The sequence below is a fragment of the Pan paniscus genome, chromosome 7 (assembly GCF_029289425.2).
Source record: "Pan paniscus chromosome 7, NHGRI_mPanPan1-v2.0_pri, whole genome shotgun sequence".
Classification (NCBI taxonomy): domain Eukaryota; kingdom Metazoa; phylum Chordata; class Mammalia; order Primates; family Hominidae; genus Pan; species Pan paniscus.
This window is the reverse complement of record NC_073256.2, coordinates 17,826,839-17,841,514: the sequence shown is the minus strand read 5'-3', so window position 1 is coordinate 17,841,514 and position 14,676 is coordinate 17,826,839. Positions and strand designations below refer to the sequence as shown.

The window sequence follows — 14,676 nt, the reverse complement described above, 5'->3', positions numbered from 1 at the left end:
GTTAGAAAGAACCAAGTGTTTTCTTTAAAAATGTCAGCACAGAGGTACTCAGGCTGTTTCGTGTTGCCTCCTGACTGTAACTCCACTTTGTCTTAAGTCTTAGGGGAGGTGTACATATTCACTGCACCTGCCTTTGAGTGTTAGGGCCATCCCTGGGCAGAAATGAGAGCTCAGTAGAAAGCCGTTTCCGAGGCCCTCCTTCCCTTTCTCCCCAGTGCCCCTGGCTCACGCTTTGCCTTCTGTGATGTTCGACTCATATTTTTGCTCCAGTTCTTAACTTCAGCTTCATGTATTCTACCATCCTTTATATTTCTCAGTTTTATCTTATTCCCTAGTCTATAATGTTTAATGTCATGAAATGAAAATGTCCCTATAGACTATATTTTTACTCTCTTTTCACTTTTTCCTCTCTAAGTATGATATTGTGGGAAGAAATAACAAAGTAAGAACATAACAGAAGCATCCTAGTCTTCCTAAATAATCCCTTGTTAAACTATTATGCATTGATTTTTATAACCTTTTGCATTTATGTGTGGTAGGTATATATTAAAATTTATACATACATATAAATTACATATGTACATATATTTATGTGTTTTTATGTGTTTATATATATAATGTGTGTTTGTATACATATATATTTGTACCTCAAGACAGAAGATTTTTTCACTGGGACTTAGTTGAACTATTTCCAGTTTTTCTTGTAAACAAATAAAGTCCTCTCAGCTTTCAGTTTTTCAGCCTAACTGTAAAATGATGTCTGTGCCTATCAGGCCACTACTCCTAAGTCCCTTTGATCTCTTGGTTGGCTTTTTCTCTGACCATTAGTAATATATAGAAAACCTGGAAACTATGGAAAACAGTTAAAAAAGGACAAAAAAGCATGGGCGATTTCATCAGCCTGAAACCACATCAAATCTTTTTTTTCATTCCAACTATTTTTCTTCTACCTGTTAAGAGAAAACTTTTGACACATGGAATTTAGCAGAGTTTATTTGAGTAAGTAGATGTATCAGTCAGGCAGCCTGGAAATCCAGGAAAGATCCAGGGAGCTCCACCCAGCAATGTGGGCAGCAGCACTGACAGAAAAAGGAAGGCACATGGGGAGGCAGCTGGAGGAGCCACCTCTGGGCACCTGCCCGACTAGGGGGTGGTCTGACTAGTCTGGGGCCTGCGATGGGCTGAAGCAAGGCTGCTGTGATGAGCTGAGACTCAACTACTTGTTACAAGAACATCCTCTTGAGTTGCAGTTTGTTGTGTACTGAGTGAGGTTGCCGTTCACTGTGTAGGAATTCAAAGTGCAAAGGTAACTCTAAGCCAAATTTGTTTATTTATTTTTATTTTACTTTAAGTTTATTTTATTTTTATTTTACTTTAAGTTCTGGGAATCATGTGCAGAACATGCAGGTTTGTTACATAGGTATACATGTGCCATGGTGGTTTGCTGCACCCATCAACCTGCCATCTAGGTTTTAAATCCCGCGTGGTTTAAGTATTTGTCCTAATGCTCTCCCTCCCCTTGTCTCTTACCTCTCGACAGGCCCTTGTGTGTGATGTTCCCCTCCCTGTGTCCATGTGTTCTCATTGTTCAACTCCCACTTATAAATGAGAACACGCGGTGTTTGGTTTTCTGTTCCCGTGTTAACCGTCATTCTCAGTGAGCCGAATTTATTTTAACACTGCTTGTCTTGAGGTCTGAAGTCCACAATAGCAATACAATTGATACTAAAGCTTGTCTCTTCCTAACAATCAGTAGCGCATGAACAACGAAAATGCTTTATCTATAGCATCAATTGGTGTCTTACCAATAAAATATTACTTTTGTGTTGAATATAGATTATCAACAATTTTATCATATTGTTTATTCAATCAATGGTATATTAATAGGAAATTTACATCTAAATCAAAGAGAATGTTTTCACTGTGAAACCGTGTGGTCACAGGAAATTTAAAAATCAAAGTTTGGTACAGATAAGTGTTATAGATTATTCATAAAGAACTTTCAAAATAAAGTATCTTAAGATTTTTTTTATAGAAATTGTAGCCTAGAAGTAATAGTTGAAAGAGAACAAGGAATGAAATAAATTTGTTGAATTTCTTTTAAATGAATATTCAGAAGTGTCAAGTTGCCGTGGTATTATTCTCTTGGACTTGAGTAAAAGTGGTATTTTATTTAATGGCACTTTTACCATAATTTGCATGTCATATACTGGTAATGTCAATGACTTAAACTTATGAGGAAAATTTTAAATTTTTAATGAAGGGTATATAAAGAGATCAGTGTTTTTTAAAAATATTCTTTTAAGGGTGTGCAAGTGAAATTTTGCACCAAAACTAAGCATTTGACTCTGAAGTAAGGTAGAGGTTGAGGATGCACAGAAGAAGAGAAAATGTAGGGAGTCAGGGGAGGTTGAGTGTAGACACCTTTGTGTGAGTGTGTGTGACAGGGCGTGCAGGAAGACACGGTTTTCAGGCTTCTGATGTCAGTGACTAGAAACCAGGTACAGGCATGTGAATCAGTAGACTGGGGTACGTGTTTGGGGGTTGTAAAATGTTCTGTTTTTATTTGAATTCAGTACCCTCTCACGAGAGTCACAGTTCTGTTATCAGATTTTTGCCACATTATTTTATTGGACCAAGATTAAGGACATTCTTTGGGACAGCCTTATTGACCACAGCAAATCAGGGCCCACCATTCCGTGGGGGCTGTTGGCACTGTTTTTTTATGAACGCAGGGGTGCATGGAGACACAACTGACAAAGACTGGACCTTTTGTACCGCTCCTTAGGGAAAACGGTCTGGCCTCCTCTTGGTTTATATTATTTGGGATTTCTCCTCCCAAATTACATCACAGAGTATTCAAACTCAATTTTTTTTGTATGTTCTCTACCTATCATTCTTAAAAAATATTAAATAAAATGATAATTTGCACAAATTTCTGGAAATCTCCACTCTTCCACTCTCATCCTTCAGTTAACAAAGGACAAGATGGACTTTAATATTAATATTTATTGCAGTCCTCACTTTTCTTTTTACTCCTAATTTCCACTCATACACGTTTCTTTCCTCTCTTTCTTTTCTTGTGGCAATGTATTTTCTTGGCAGGCTATTTTTCAAAGCATACACACATATAATTATATTATGTGTATATATATATACACACACACATACACACATATAGTGTCTAATTTGTCAGTCACTATACTAAAAAAATGTAAAAAGACAGTGTTTACAATAAATGAGGGTATAGCATAGCCAAAAAAAAAAAAAAAAAAAAGAGATGTGAGCAAATAATCAAACTAGCCTAAGATAATTACAAACCAAACCAAATACCATTTTCATGAAGAAAGAGATCATCACGAAGAACTTGGAAATTGATACTGTAGATGGTATCAGCTCAAAAAATTGTGTGATTCCATTGTGTGAACCAAATTGTAATTTTTGGCTGGGTGCAGCGGCTCATACCTGTAATCCCAGCACTTTGGGAGGCTGAGCATGAGGATCACTTGACCCAAGACTTCAGGACCAGCCTGGGCCATATAACTAGACCTTGTCTATATAAAACAACAAGGAAACAACAAACAAAGAAAGAAAGAACAAAGTTGAGTCATTCTTGGCAGAAATAAAATTTCTAAAAGATAGTTCAAGTTATTAAAAACAATTCTTTTTTTATTATTATTAGACTTTAAGTTTTAGGGTACATGTGCACAATGTGCAGGTTTGTTACACATGTATACATGTGCCATGCTGGTGTACTGCACCCATCAACTCGTCATTTACATTAGGTGTATCTCCTAGTGCTATCCCTCCCCTCTCCCCCCACCCCACAACAGGCCCCGGAGTGTGATGTTCCCCTTCCTGTGTCCAAGTGTTATTGTTGTTCATTTCCCACCTGTGAGTGAGAACATGCAGTGCATGTTTTTTGGTGAAATTAAATGCATTTTATTTGAAATATGCCGTCAGATTCAAGTTGAGTTATAAATTTATGAGGCTAAAGCTTTGAAGGACTTTTCAGAAACAGTTTTGCTAGAAATTGTAAGAGTATTTTGGCTGGAGAAAAATATTATTTTTATCATTAGGTTAAACATTTGAATCTTCATATAAATTTAGAATAATTGCTTCAACCTAAAAAAATACTTGAGAGAAATAAACCTAAGGATTACTTTTAAATTAGCAATTTTTCTTCACATTTTAGACTTCATTGTGACTGTTGTGACAATATGAAAAAGACCTACATTTTTCGATATATTTTTACATAGTACTTGGAAATTACTGAGAAAAGACTAATCAAGATTTTTGTAACATTTTGGTTACGCCTTACTCAATTCTAATAAACTTGTATAGAATTTGAATATCGGCTGGGTGTAGTGGCTGATGCCTGTAATCCCAGCACTTTGGGAGGCCAAGGTGGGTGGATCACTTGAGGTCAGGAGTTCAAGACCAGCCTGGCCTACGTGGTGAAACCCCATTTCTACTAAAAATACAAAAATTAGCTGGGCATGGTGGTGGACATCTGTATCCCCATAATCCCAGCTACTTGGGAGGCTGAGGCAGGAGAATCGCTTGAACCTGGGAGGTAGAGTTTGCAGTGAGCCGTGATCATGCCACTGCCCTGCAGCCTGGCAGCCTGGGAGACAGAGAGCGAGACTTTGTGACACACACAAAAAAAGAATTTAAAATATAACACTATGATTCTGAAAAAAGCTATAGTCTCTCCAGTTAATCCTTCCCAGCTCAATAAATTAATCAATTTGATCAATTTTCTTGGTGGTTGATTTTAATGAATGATAGCTACCAAATCTTCGTAATTAGAGAAATGGTTCTGGTTTCCAATTTTGTGTAATTTATTTTAAATCATCTTGCACTTTTCAAAGAATATGTACCCACATACAACTCAGACTCTATATATTTTCAGTATATTTACAAAGTCCTTGAAGTCCACCCTGGTAATACTATACTACTACTACTACTACTGTTGCTGTCAGTAGTACAATTGTTACTACTCTTTCTTAAGTAACTGCTATATTCTAGGCCCTTTTCTAAGGACATGAACAGATGGTCTCCTTTAAGACTTGTTAAACATTTTTCTAAACAGTATTAGTGCAGTATGCCTATGTATTTCTGTGTGTTTCTACATTCAATGATATATAGATATGTTATATATGTGTGTTTCATAGGTTTGAAGAAATGAGGGCATCTGAGTTTCTGGAAATTAGTGTCCCAGCTGGTTTGCAAGTACACAATTACTATTCTAAGTTCCTCCAAGGATATTGAGGAAAATTATATGTAAGATTTTTATTTGCATATGCTCATTACCCTCATGAAAATTTTCATCAACTCCAATGAGCCATATACTTTTGTGGAAGTGATTTACCCCCTTTACAGTTCAGTCTGACTGCAGACTTCCCAGGACATCTGTAGTGAGGCAATTGAATGCATTTTACATATGGGATCATTCCCATATGTCTATGTGGGTGGTAGAGAAACCCTGAGATAATACGTAACGGCATCGACTTTGCCACACAAGATCAGTTTCATATAGCAAGACCTTGCCATCCAAAGCAAGCACGGTCTGATCTTTTCCAAAAAAGAAAAATGATGATGTGATGTACGTTTCCCTTCCAGCGGTCTCTTGCCCCAGCATTGAAGCTCAGCTCTCAGAACATGTCATCTGGAGGCTGGTTTCAGGATCCTTGAATGAGTACGGTGCTCAAGTATTGCTGAGCTGCAGTCCTGGTTACTACTTAGAGGGCCGGAGGCTCCTGCAGTGTCAGGCCAATGGGACGTGGAACGTAGGAGATGAGAGGCCAAGCTGTCGAGGTAAGTGACGAGGGAGGCACCCCTGAAAGACACGGCATCCTAGATTATTCTAGATGGCTTATGTCAGTGGTGAGCTTCTCTAGTGGAGCTATCATCTACCATAGTCCTAGAGATCAAAAGAACAAATGGCCTGTCTTTTCATTGCGATGTGAATATGTATTGTTGTGTGACATACTTAAACCACACTGCTGCTGGATTAGGCATCTGATGTTGTCTTTTCCTTGTTAATAATTGTATTTTTCCAACTGTATTTCAAATCAGCTCAAAGACAAATACAAACCTATGTGTAAAAAGATAACTCTTACGCCATAGACAGACTATTCAAGAGTTCTAATTAGGATCTTGGGAAATAGTATTAATGCTGAAGATATTGTGTTCTCAAATAATGACTGTTTTCACAAGGGAGATGATTATTCTCTTAGGTACAAGACAAGCAGTTAAAGCTTTCAGTGAGTTTCACATTAAATATGGAAAAATAGAAAAATAAAACAATGCTAGTATTGTTCAGAGCACTCTGATTCAGATGTATCTAGTATACGATCTTTACTTGATTGTTCACAGAAAATTATCATGCATGAAAACAAGTAGTTAGAATAGTGTATAATTTATAAAATACACAGCTTGGTAAGAATATGTCAGAGTAAAAAATGAAAAAGACAAAAGCATGAATGTTTAACTGTCTTTGATAATAATTTTAATTCAACTTTTAATAGACCAAACGTTAATGAAACACATACCACAAGCTCTTCACCAGGAACACAAAGATAAATCAGGAAGGATTGCTGGCCTCAGGGAGCTCAAAGCTTTCATAATCGTAATGAACACGGTCCCTGTTTCTCCAAGATAGCCCTGCCTGAAGCCTGTTTTCCAGGTGTTTCTTAGTGATTCCTTGTCACTCTGAACAGTGTCCTGGTTTGGATGGTTAATGACCTGGTCACTGAGTTTGCAGAGCCGTTCCTCTTTATCACACCTTTGCCACTTAGGAAATGCCCCCCTTCCCGACATTCTTGCCAGTCATGCACAGATTTCGTCACCTGGAGATTCCAGCATTAGCACCGGTAAGGAGAGATTAGGAGAAGGAATCAGGAACACTATCCTTTTGCCTATTTTAGACTCTTCCCGCCAACATCATTTTGTCGATTTCAAACCAGAAATAGGATCTTAAAAACAGACACTTATTAACTTCTTCCAGGTGGGGTTTTACACAAGGCTTCTGTGGCTGGAACAGCCCAGTACAGTGTTTTCTTGTCTCCCTAATTTCCCAGGGATGCCCAACTACGGTGTCCCTGTCTTCCCAGAGCAGGGCCATGCCAAATGGTATTTGCTGCGTGACAATCTTCCATGCTCACAGCTCAGCATTCCCGAAGAATTTTCACGTACAGTGGAGAGCCTTCTCTTTAAGGGAATGTTAACAAAAACCTCATTCCTGAACTAAACTCATTAGTAGCAAGGCGTTGACCTCATCTTGGGAAAGAAAGCAAAGGTAGAGCTCTGCTGTCCTTGAACAGTGTTTCTGCTTCCAGCTTCTGAAATTCTAGAAAGTCTGTTTTCCTGCCTTGGGTTTTATCAACTGTATTCTGGTGTTTCTGACACGGAGTGGGGTCCAATCACAACCCCCACACATCATTTATCATCACATGTCTAAGTGTCTTGGGCCACACATTTGTTTTCTAAATTGTCAGATGCCTGCTGCTTGCGGGCTGGGCACGAGCTATTCTATCACACTTTGCTATTTGTCCCATGAATGTCATCGTGTACACGTAGCATTTTCCAGAGTCACTGGATTCCAGCTGAAATCATTGTTGACTTTAAAAAAAATGATTTTATTAATATCTGTAGCTCAGGTTGTGACACTTTGGCTGGGGAGTCCCTTTTACACAGCTTTTTCATTTGGTCCCTCTAACATCTCTGAAATGGTCCTTGTTTTCTCATAAAAACAGGATGTTGTGTGGTTATCTGGAATTTTTCTTACCCAAACACATTGTTCTCCAAAAAGCCCTGTTATCGTCTGGTGGAGAGTGGTATCAGAGAACCAATTCCACACCAGGGAATGCAGTGTGCTGTGCATGTGGTCAGTGAGCTGGGGAAAGCTGACATGGAGTATATTGTTACTTTTGTGACCAAGCTGAAATTTTCTGCTTTGTCTTTTTTTTTCCCCCAAAAGGCCTGATATTGATATTGTCAATTTATTCTTATATCTACTATATATATTTTAAACATTTAAAAAAATTTTTTTAATTGTACTAATACAGGGCTTGTCAATCTTTTTTTCTCTTTTTGGAGCATAGGTTTGCCGTCTTAGATGTCGTAGTGTGTGACTTTTTGTTTAAATTGGGATGCTGGCTAAAATTTACAAGCCTTAATGGCCGCTTTCTCCTCTTTTTATCTCTTGCCTCAATGTTTGGGAAATGACATCAGAGTACAGAAGTCTAGAAACCCCTTTACCAAGGTCTTTCAGCAGACCCTCTATGGAAGGGATAGCTCAGCCTCTTTGAAAGCAAATGTTCTCAGGGGTTTTCATAAAATTTTTATTTTTAAAATTTGAGGACCTATGTTAGTTATTGATTGCTGCATAACCAGTCACCACGTGCTAAGGGCCTCATGATAACACAGATTCGCTACGGCCCAGCTTCTGTGCTCAGATACCTGGCACATTTTGGCTGGATCCTCCGCTCATGGTCTCACAGGGCTGAGTTCACGGTGTTGACAGGGCTGGAGGCCCGGTGAGGTCCAGTGAGGTCCAGTGAGGCCCAGTCAAGCCCAGTGAGGCCCAGTGAAGTCCAGTGAGGTCCAGTCAGGCCCAGTGAGGCCCAGTGAGGTCCAGTGAGGTCCAGTGAGGCCCAGTGAGGCCGAGTGAGGTCCAGTGAGGTCCAGTGAGGCCCAGTGGGCTCCAGTGGGATCCAGTGAAGTCCAGTGAGGTTCAGATCAGCTTCCCAAACCTGGCTCCTGGGCAGAGTTCATGTCCTTGTGGTGTGTGGCTGAGGACCTTATGTTATTGCTGCTGCTGATGGGGAAATACTAAGCTCCTGGCCCTGTGTCCCCCACCCCACCAGGCCCTCTCCTGAGTCCAATCTCTCTGATTTCAGGAACGACATAGTTCCTGATAAGGGCTCCCCTCACCAGGCTTTTCCCATCCAAATCATCTCATTTTTTATTAACTCAGAGTCAGCTGACTCCTAACGTCCTCCGAGTTCTGCCCTCACTCAGGGGGAGAGGATTTGAGGAGATGTCTCGACTCAGGGGAGGGACACGTAGGGACCACCTTCGAATTCTGCCTACCACTGGATGCCAAAGACCTTCTTATAACTATATCATACATTAAAAACTATTATTATTTTAAAATATTCATTTGTTAATTTATTTACACTAAAACGGATACAATTTTACTTATTAATTTAAAATAACATATCAATTACATGCTCACATAAGTAACACATTTTTATGAACAATAAGGATTCATTTTCAAACAAAGCAAAAATTAATGTGAAGAATGTCATCATTTTAAAATTTTTCAAAGCCCCTTAATGTGTGGCTTAATACAGGGTGGCTGGATTCTCAGCACCTTCTGCATTAACTTTGTCAAAGTTTGTTGTTTTGGTGGAGATATGTAAAATAAAATATATTGATGGTTGGTAGTGTAGTCATTGGAAAGGGAGATGCTTGTTGACCGCTAAAAGAATATCAGAGAAGTCCAGGAGTTCTTGGATCCCATTTTTAGAAGAGCTGTTTCAGAATAACACCACACAATATACGGTTTCAGAATAACACCACACAATACACGGTTTCAGAATAACACCACACAATACACGGTTTCAGAATAACACCACACAATACACGGTTTCAGAATAACACCACACAATACACGGTTTCAGAATAACACCACACAATACACGGTTTCAGAATAACACCACACAATACACGGTTTCAGAATAACACCACACAATACACGGTTTCAGAATAACACCACACAATACACGGTTTCAGAATAACACCACACAATACACGGTTTCAGAATAACACCACACAATACACGGTTTCAGAATAACACCACACAATACACGGTTTCAGAATAACACCACACAATACACGGTTTCAGAATAACACCACACAATACACGGTTTCAGAATAACACCACACAATACACGGTTTCAGAATAACACCACACAATACACGGTTTCAGAATAACACCACACAATACACGGTTTCAGAATAACACCACACAATACACGGTTTTAGAATAACACCACACAATACACAGTTTTAGGGCACGTGTATCCAAGGCACAGGCAGGCAGTACACAAAGCAGTGGAGGGAACAGTACAAACAACAGTTGTCTTGTGTTTCCCTCCAACATGGATTTTCATGAGTACTAGTGTCATTATCTATGTATGTTTCACAACCAGTTTTAGTGCAATATTCAATATTCTTGATTTTATTTACTTGGGACAAATATTGAGTTCCTCAACATGGTAACCATCTACTCTCTTGAAAGTCACTTAATAATATCACAGAAAACACAGGCAATGTGGTGGTGAGAATTACACCACCTTTAAAACTTTACTCGCCCAAAAGAAAGTGAAAAACACAATTTTTAAAAACTTAAAATGTAGGCTAGGCATGGTGGCTCATGCCTATAATCACAACACTTTGGGAGGCCAAGGCGAGTGGATCACCTGAGGTCAGGAGTTTGAGTCCAACCTGGCCAACATGGTGAAACCCTGTCTCTACTAAAAAATACAAAAATTAGTCCCGTGTGGTGGCATGTACCCGTGATCCCAGCTACTTGGGAGGCTGAGGCAGGAGAATCGCTTGAACCCAGGAGGTGGCAGTTGCAGTGAGCTGAGGTCCAATCACTGCAATCTAGCCTGGGCGACAGAGCAATACTCTGTCCCCAACCTCCCCCACTGCCCTCCCCCCCAAAAAAAAACTTAAAATGTAAATTATCTTCTGGGATCTACAAGAAAAAAATCAATAAACACATTAATTCATTTTTTCTGTAAGACATTTTTATTTCATTCTATGCTTAAATTACATTTATCTCTCACGTTTCCTACTTTGCACACACACACACACACACAGACACACACACACTACACCATGAATCCTGGTAATAGTATAATTTACTATTAAATAAGTGTGTGATAAACCCCAGGAAATTAAAACATAATTTAATTTCTTAATTAAAAGTAATGAACATGACACATTTTTGTAAGGCCAATTTTCCACACTGTGGTAGCTTCTTCATAGAAGAAACACAGTGTCACTCTCTATGTTCTGTTGGATCAGGACCAACAGAATCTTCAAGGATAGCATCACCTGAGTCATTGGTGCAGGTAAGGAGCAGGCATTTTCCTTTTCTTTTTGACTCCCCAGGGTTCATTTTAGAGTGGCCCTGCTTGTAAGATCTCCCAGAAATTAAATGTTTTCAGTTACTTATTTGCTTAGGGGCTGGAAATAGAATTTCCCTTTCTGCTTGTCTAGTTAGCTCCAGATGAAGAGGTGAGCCTTGATCACCTATTAATCATATTCATGACAACTGTGGAATCCGCTGAGAAATTTACCACTTTTTGAAGGGTTTGTGCTGTTCTAACTCCAGGCTATTTTAATATGTCCCTAGAGAAAAACTCAGGTCTCCATTAATGAATGGACAGGAGAGCATAGTCTCACCCTTAAACAGTGAGCTCTGCAGTCCTGTCCTTCAAGAAACAATAAGAAAAAGTTAAAATTGAATATCTAGAGGCGCCTACACACCTTCCTAGCACAAAGTCTTTACACAAGTAGAAGGCTCTTATTCTTATTACATTTATTTATTGTTTGACTTACTGTTCATATTTAAAAAGAAAAACATTTATCACAGAAATCCCTGAACCAGAAAAAATAATTTTTGCATTTTTAATGTTATACACACACACCGACTCAGTGAGCTACACTGGAATTTTGTAATATTGTAGATATTCAAAGAACATGGCCTAAATTCCGGGCTGTCTGTGTCCGGGCTGGTCTTTGAAGATCTCCTGTTTGTTACTGGAGGCAGGCCTGGATTGAACATTAAACGTATGGGAGCCTGTGTTTATCAGCAGATGTGTTTCATCTATATCCGAGGAAACCACAGCGTAGTCATTGTCATTTCGTTCCATTGCTGGAGTGGACATCGGACATCACTCAGGACTAACTACAGTTGAATTTTCTTGATAATATTCTCACAAGTAAATGCCCAGCTAACATCAGATAACTGTAGTGACAGCTCATTGCCCCAGAGACAGCTGATTTCATGTTTGAACATTTTTACTTTGAGCCAGGCTTCCTATGTGACTTATATCCAGTGATTGATGGTAGCTCAATCTCTCTAGGCCTAATAAAACAATTCCTGACTCTGATCTATACAGAGTGCCTTCGTGTATTTGCAAACAGCCATTGTGAGACCACTGAGCCTTTTATTCATGTTAAAGAGCCCCTCCCTGCTCACACATTCCCTTGCCAGCTGTTTATTCTTCATGGAGGTCTGCATGTTCATTTAGCTTTTTTTTTTTTTTTAGCTAGAATATATTTGAAAAGACCTACTCTTGAGTTTATGTTTATTTGTCACACTCACAAGTAATATTCATATTTCCGATAGGAGTGCTGTCCTTACAGGTATGAGAACTGATATGTCACAATACAAGTGTTTTTTAAAGTTGATATATTTCAACGTGAATATAATCATAGAATTGAAGGAGAGACAAAAAAGAGACTTTCCTGTGGGAACAGAGGCTAGTGGCTTGGAATCCCCAGGGACAGTGAGAAAACACGCTGTCGATGTGGGATTGCAGGTGCATTCCGGACGCTGTGGGATTGCGGGTGCATTCCGGATGCTGTGGGATTGCGGGTGCATTCCGGATGCTGTGGGATTGCGGGTGCATTCCGGATGCTGTGGGTTTGCGGGTGCATTCCAGATGCTGTGGGATTGCGGGTGTATTCCGGATGCTGTGGGATTGCGGGTGCATTCTGGATGCTGTGGGATTGCGGGTGCATTCCGGATGCTCTGGATGTGGGATTGCAGGTGCATTCCAGATGCTGTGGGATTGCGGGTGTATTCCGGATGCTGTGGGACTGCGGGTGCATTCCGGATGCTGTGGGATTGCGGGTGTATTCCGGATGCTGTGGGATTGCGGGTGCATTCCGGATGCTGTGGGTTTGCGGGTGCATTCCAGATGCTGTGGGATTGCGGGTGTATTCCGGATGCTGTGGGATTGCGGGTGTATTCCGGATGCTGTGGGATTGCGGGTGCATTCTGGATGCTGTGGGATTGCGGGTGCATTCTGGATGCTCTGGATGTGGGATTGCAGGTGCATTCCAGATGCTGTGGGATTGCGGGTGTATTCCGGATGCTGTGGGACTGCGGGTGCATTCCGGATGCTGTGGGATTGCCGGTGCATTCTGGATGCTGTTGGATTGCAGGTGCATTCTGGATGCTGTGGGATTGCGGGTGCATTCCCGATGCTGTGGATGTGGGATTGCGGGTGCATTCCGGATGCTGTGGGATTGCGGGTGTATTCCAGATGCTGTGGGATTGCGGGTGTATTCCGGATGCTGTGGGATTGCGGGTGCATTCCGGATGCTGTGGGATTGCGGGTGCATTCCGGATGCTGTGGATGTGGGATTGCAGGTGCATTCTGGATGCTGTGGGATTGCAGGTGCATTCCTGATGCTGTGGGATTGCAGGTGCATTCCTGATGCTGTGGGATTGCAGGTGCATACCTGATGCTCTGGGATTGCAGGTGCATTCCAGATGCTGTGGGATCGCAGGTGCTTTCCGGATGCTGTGGGATTGTGCATTCTGGATGCTGTGGGATTGCAGGTGCATTCCGGACGCTGTGGGATTGTGGGTGCGGTCCGGATGCTGTGGGATTGCAGGTGCATTCCGGATGCTGTGGGATTGCAGGTGCATTCCAGATGCTGTGAGATCACAGGTGCTTTCCGGATGCTGTGGGATTGTGCATTCTGGATGCTGTGGGATTGCAGGTGCATTCCGGACACTGTGGGATTGCAGGTGCATTCCAGATGCTGTGGGATTGCAGGTGCATTCCAGATGCTGTGGGATCGCAGGTGCTTTCCGGATGCTGTGGGATTGTGCATTCTGGATGCTGTGGGATTGCAGGTGCATTCCGGACGCTGTGGGATTGCAGGTGCATTCTGGATGCTGTGGGATTGCAGGTGCATTCTGGACGCTGTGGGATTGCGGGTGCGGTCCAGATGCTGTGGGATTGCAGGTGCATTCCGGATGCTGTGGGATTGCAGGTGCATTCCAGATGCTGTGGGATCACAGATGCTTTCCGGATGCTGTGGGATTGTGCATTCTGGATGCTGTGGGATTGCAGGTGCATTCCGGACGCTGTGGGATTGCAGGTGCATTCCGGATGCTGTGGGATTGCAGGTGCATTCCAGATGCTGTGGGATCGCAGGTGCTTTCCGGATGCTGTGGGATTGTGCATTCTGGATGCTGTGGGATTGCAGGTGCATTCCGGACGCTGTGGGATTGCAGGTGCATTCTGGATGCTGTGGGATTGCAGGTGCATTCCGGACGCTGTGGGATTGCGGGTGCGGTCCAGATGCTGTGGGATTGCAGGTGCATTCCGGATGCTGTGGGATTGCAGGTGCATTCCAGATGCTGTGGGATCACAGATGCTTTCCGGATGCTGTGGGATTGTGCATTCTGGATGCTGTGGGATTGCAGGTGCATTCCGGACGCTGTGGGATTGTGGGTGCGGTCCGGATGCTGTGGGATTGCAGGTGCATTCCGGATGCTGTGGGATTGCAGGTGCATTCCAGATGCTGTGGGATCGCAGGTGCTTTCCGGATGCTGTGGGATTGTGCATT

The 14,676-nt window shown here is 41.6% G+C and overlaps 1 protein-coding gene across 2 annotated transcripts in view; it reads left to right on the top strand.

Annotated features, from left to right (window-relative positions):
* The window catches only part of CSMD1 (CUB and Sushi multiple domains 1), a 2,070,470-nt gene that overhangs the window by 1,962,302 nt on the left and 93,492 nt on the right, over positions 1-14,676 (top strand). For both annotated transcript variants that reach the window (XM_034966977.3, XM_034966976.3), the window contains exon 51: positions 5,626-5,820. In XM_034966977.3, the coding sequence (XP_034822868.1) occupies positions 5,626-5,820 (195 nt within the window). The remainder of the gene's footprint in view (positions 1-5,625; positions 5,821-14,676) is intronic.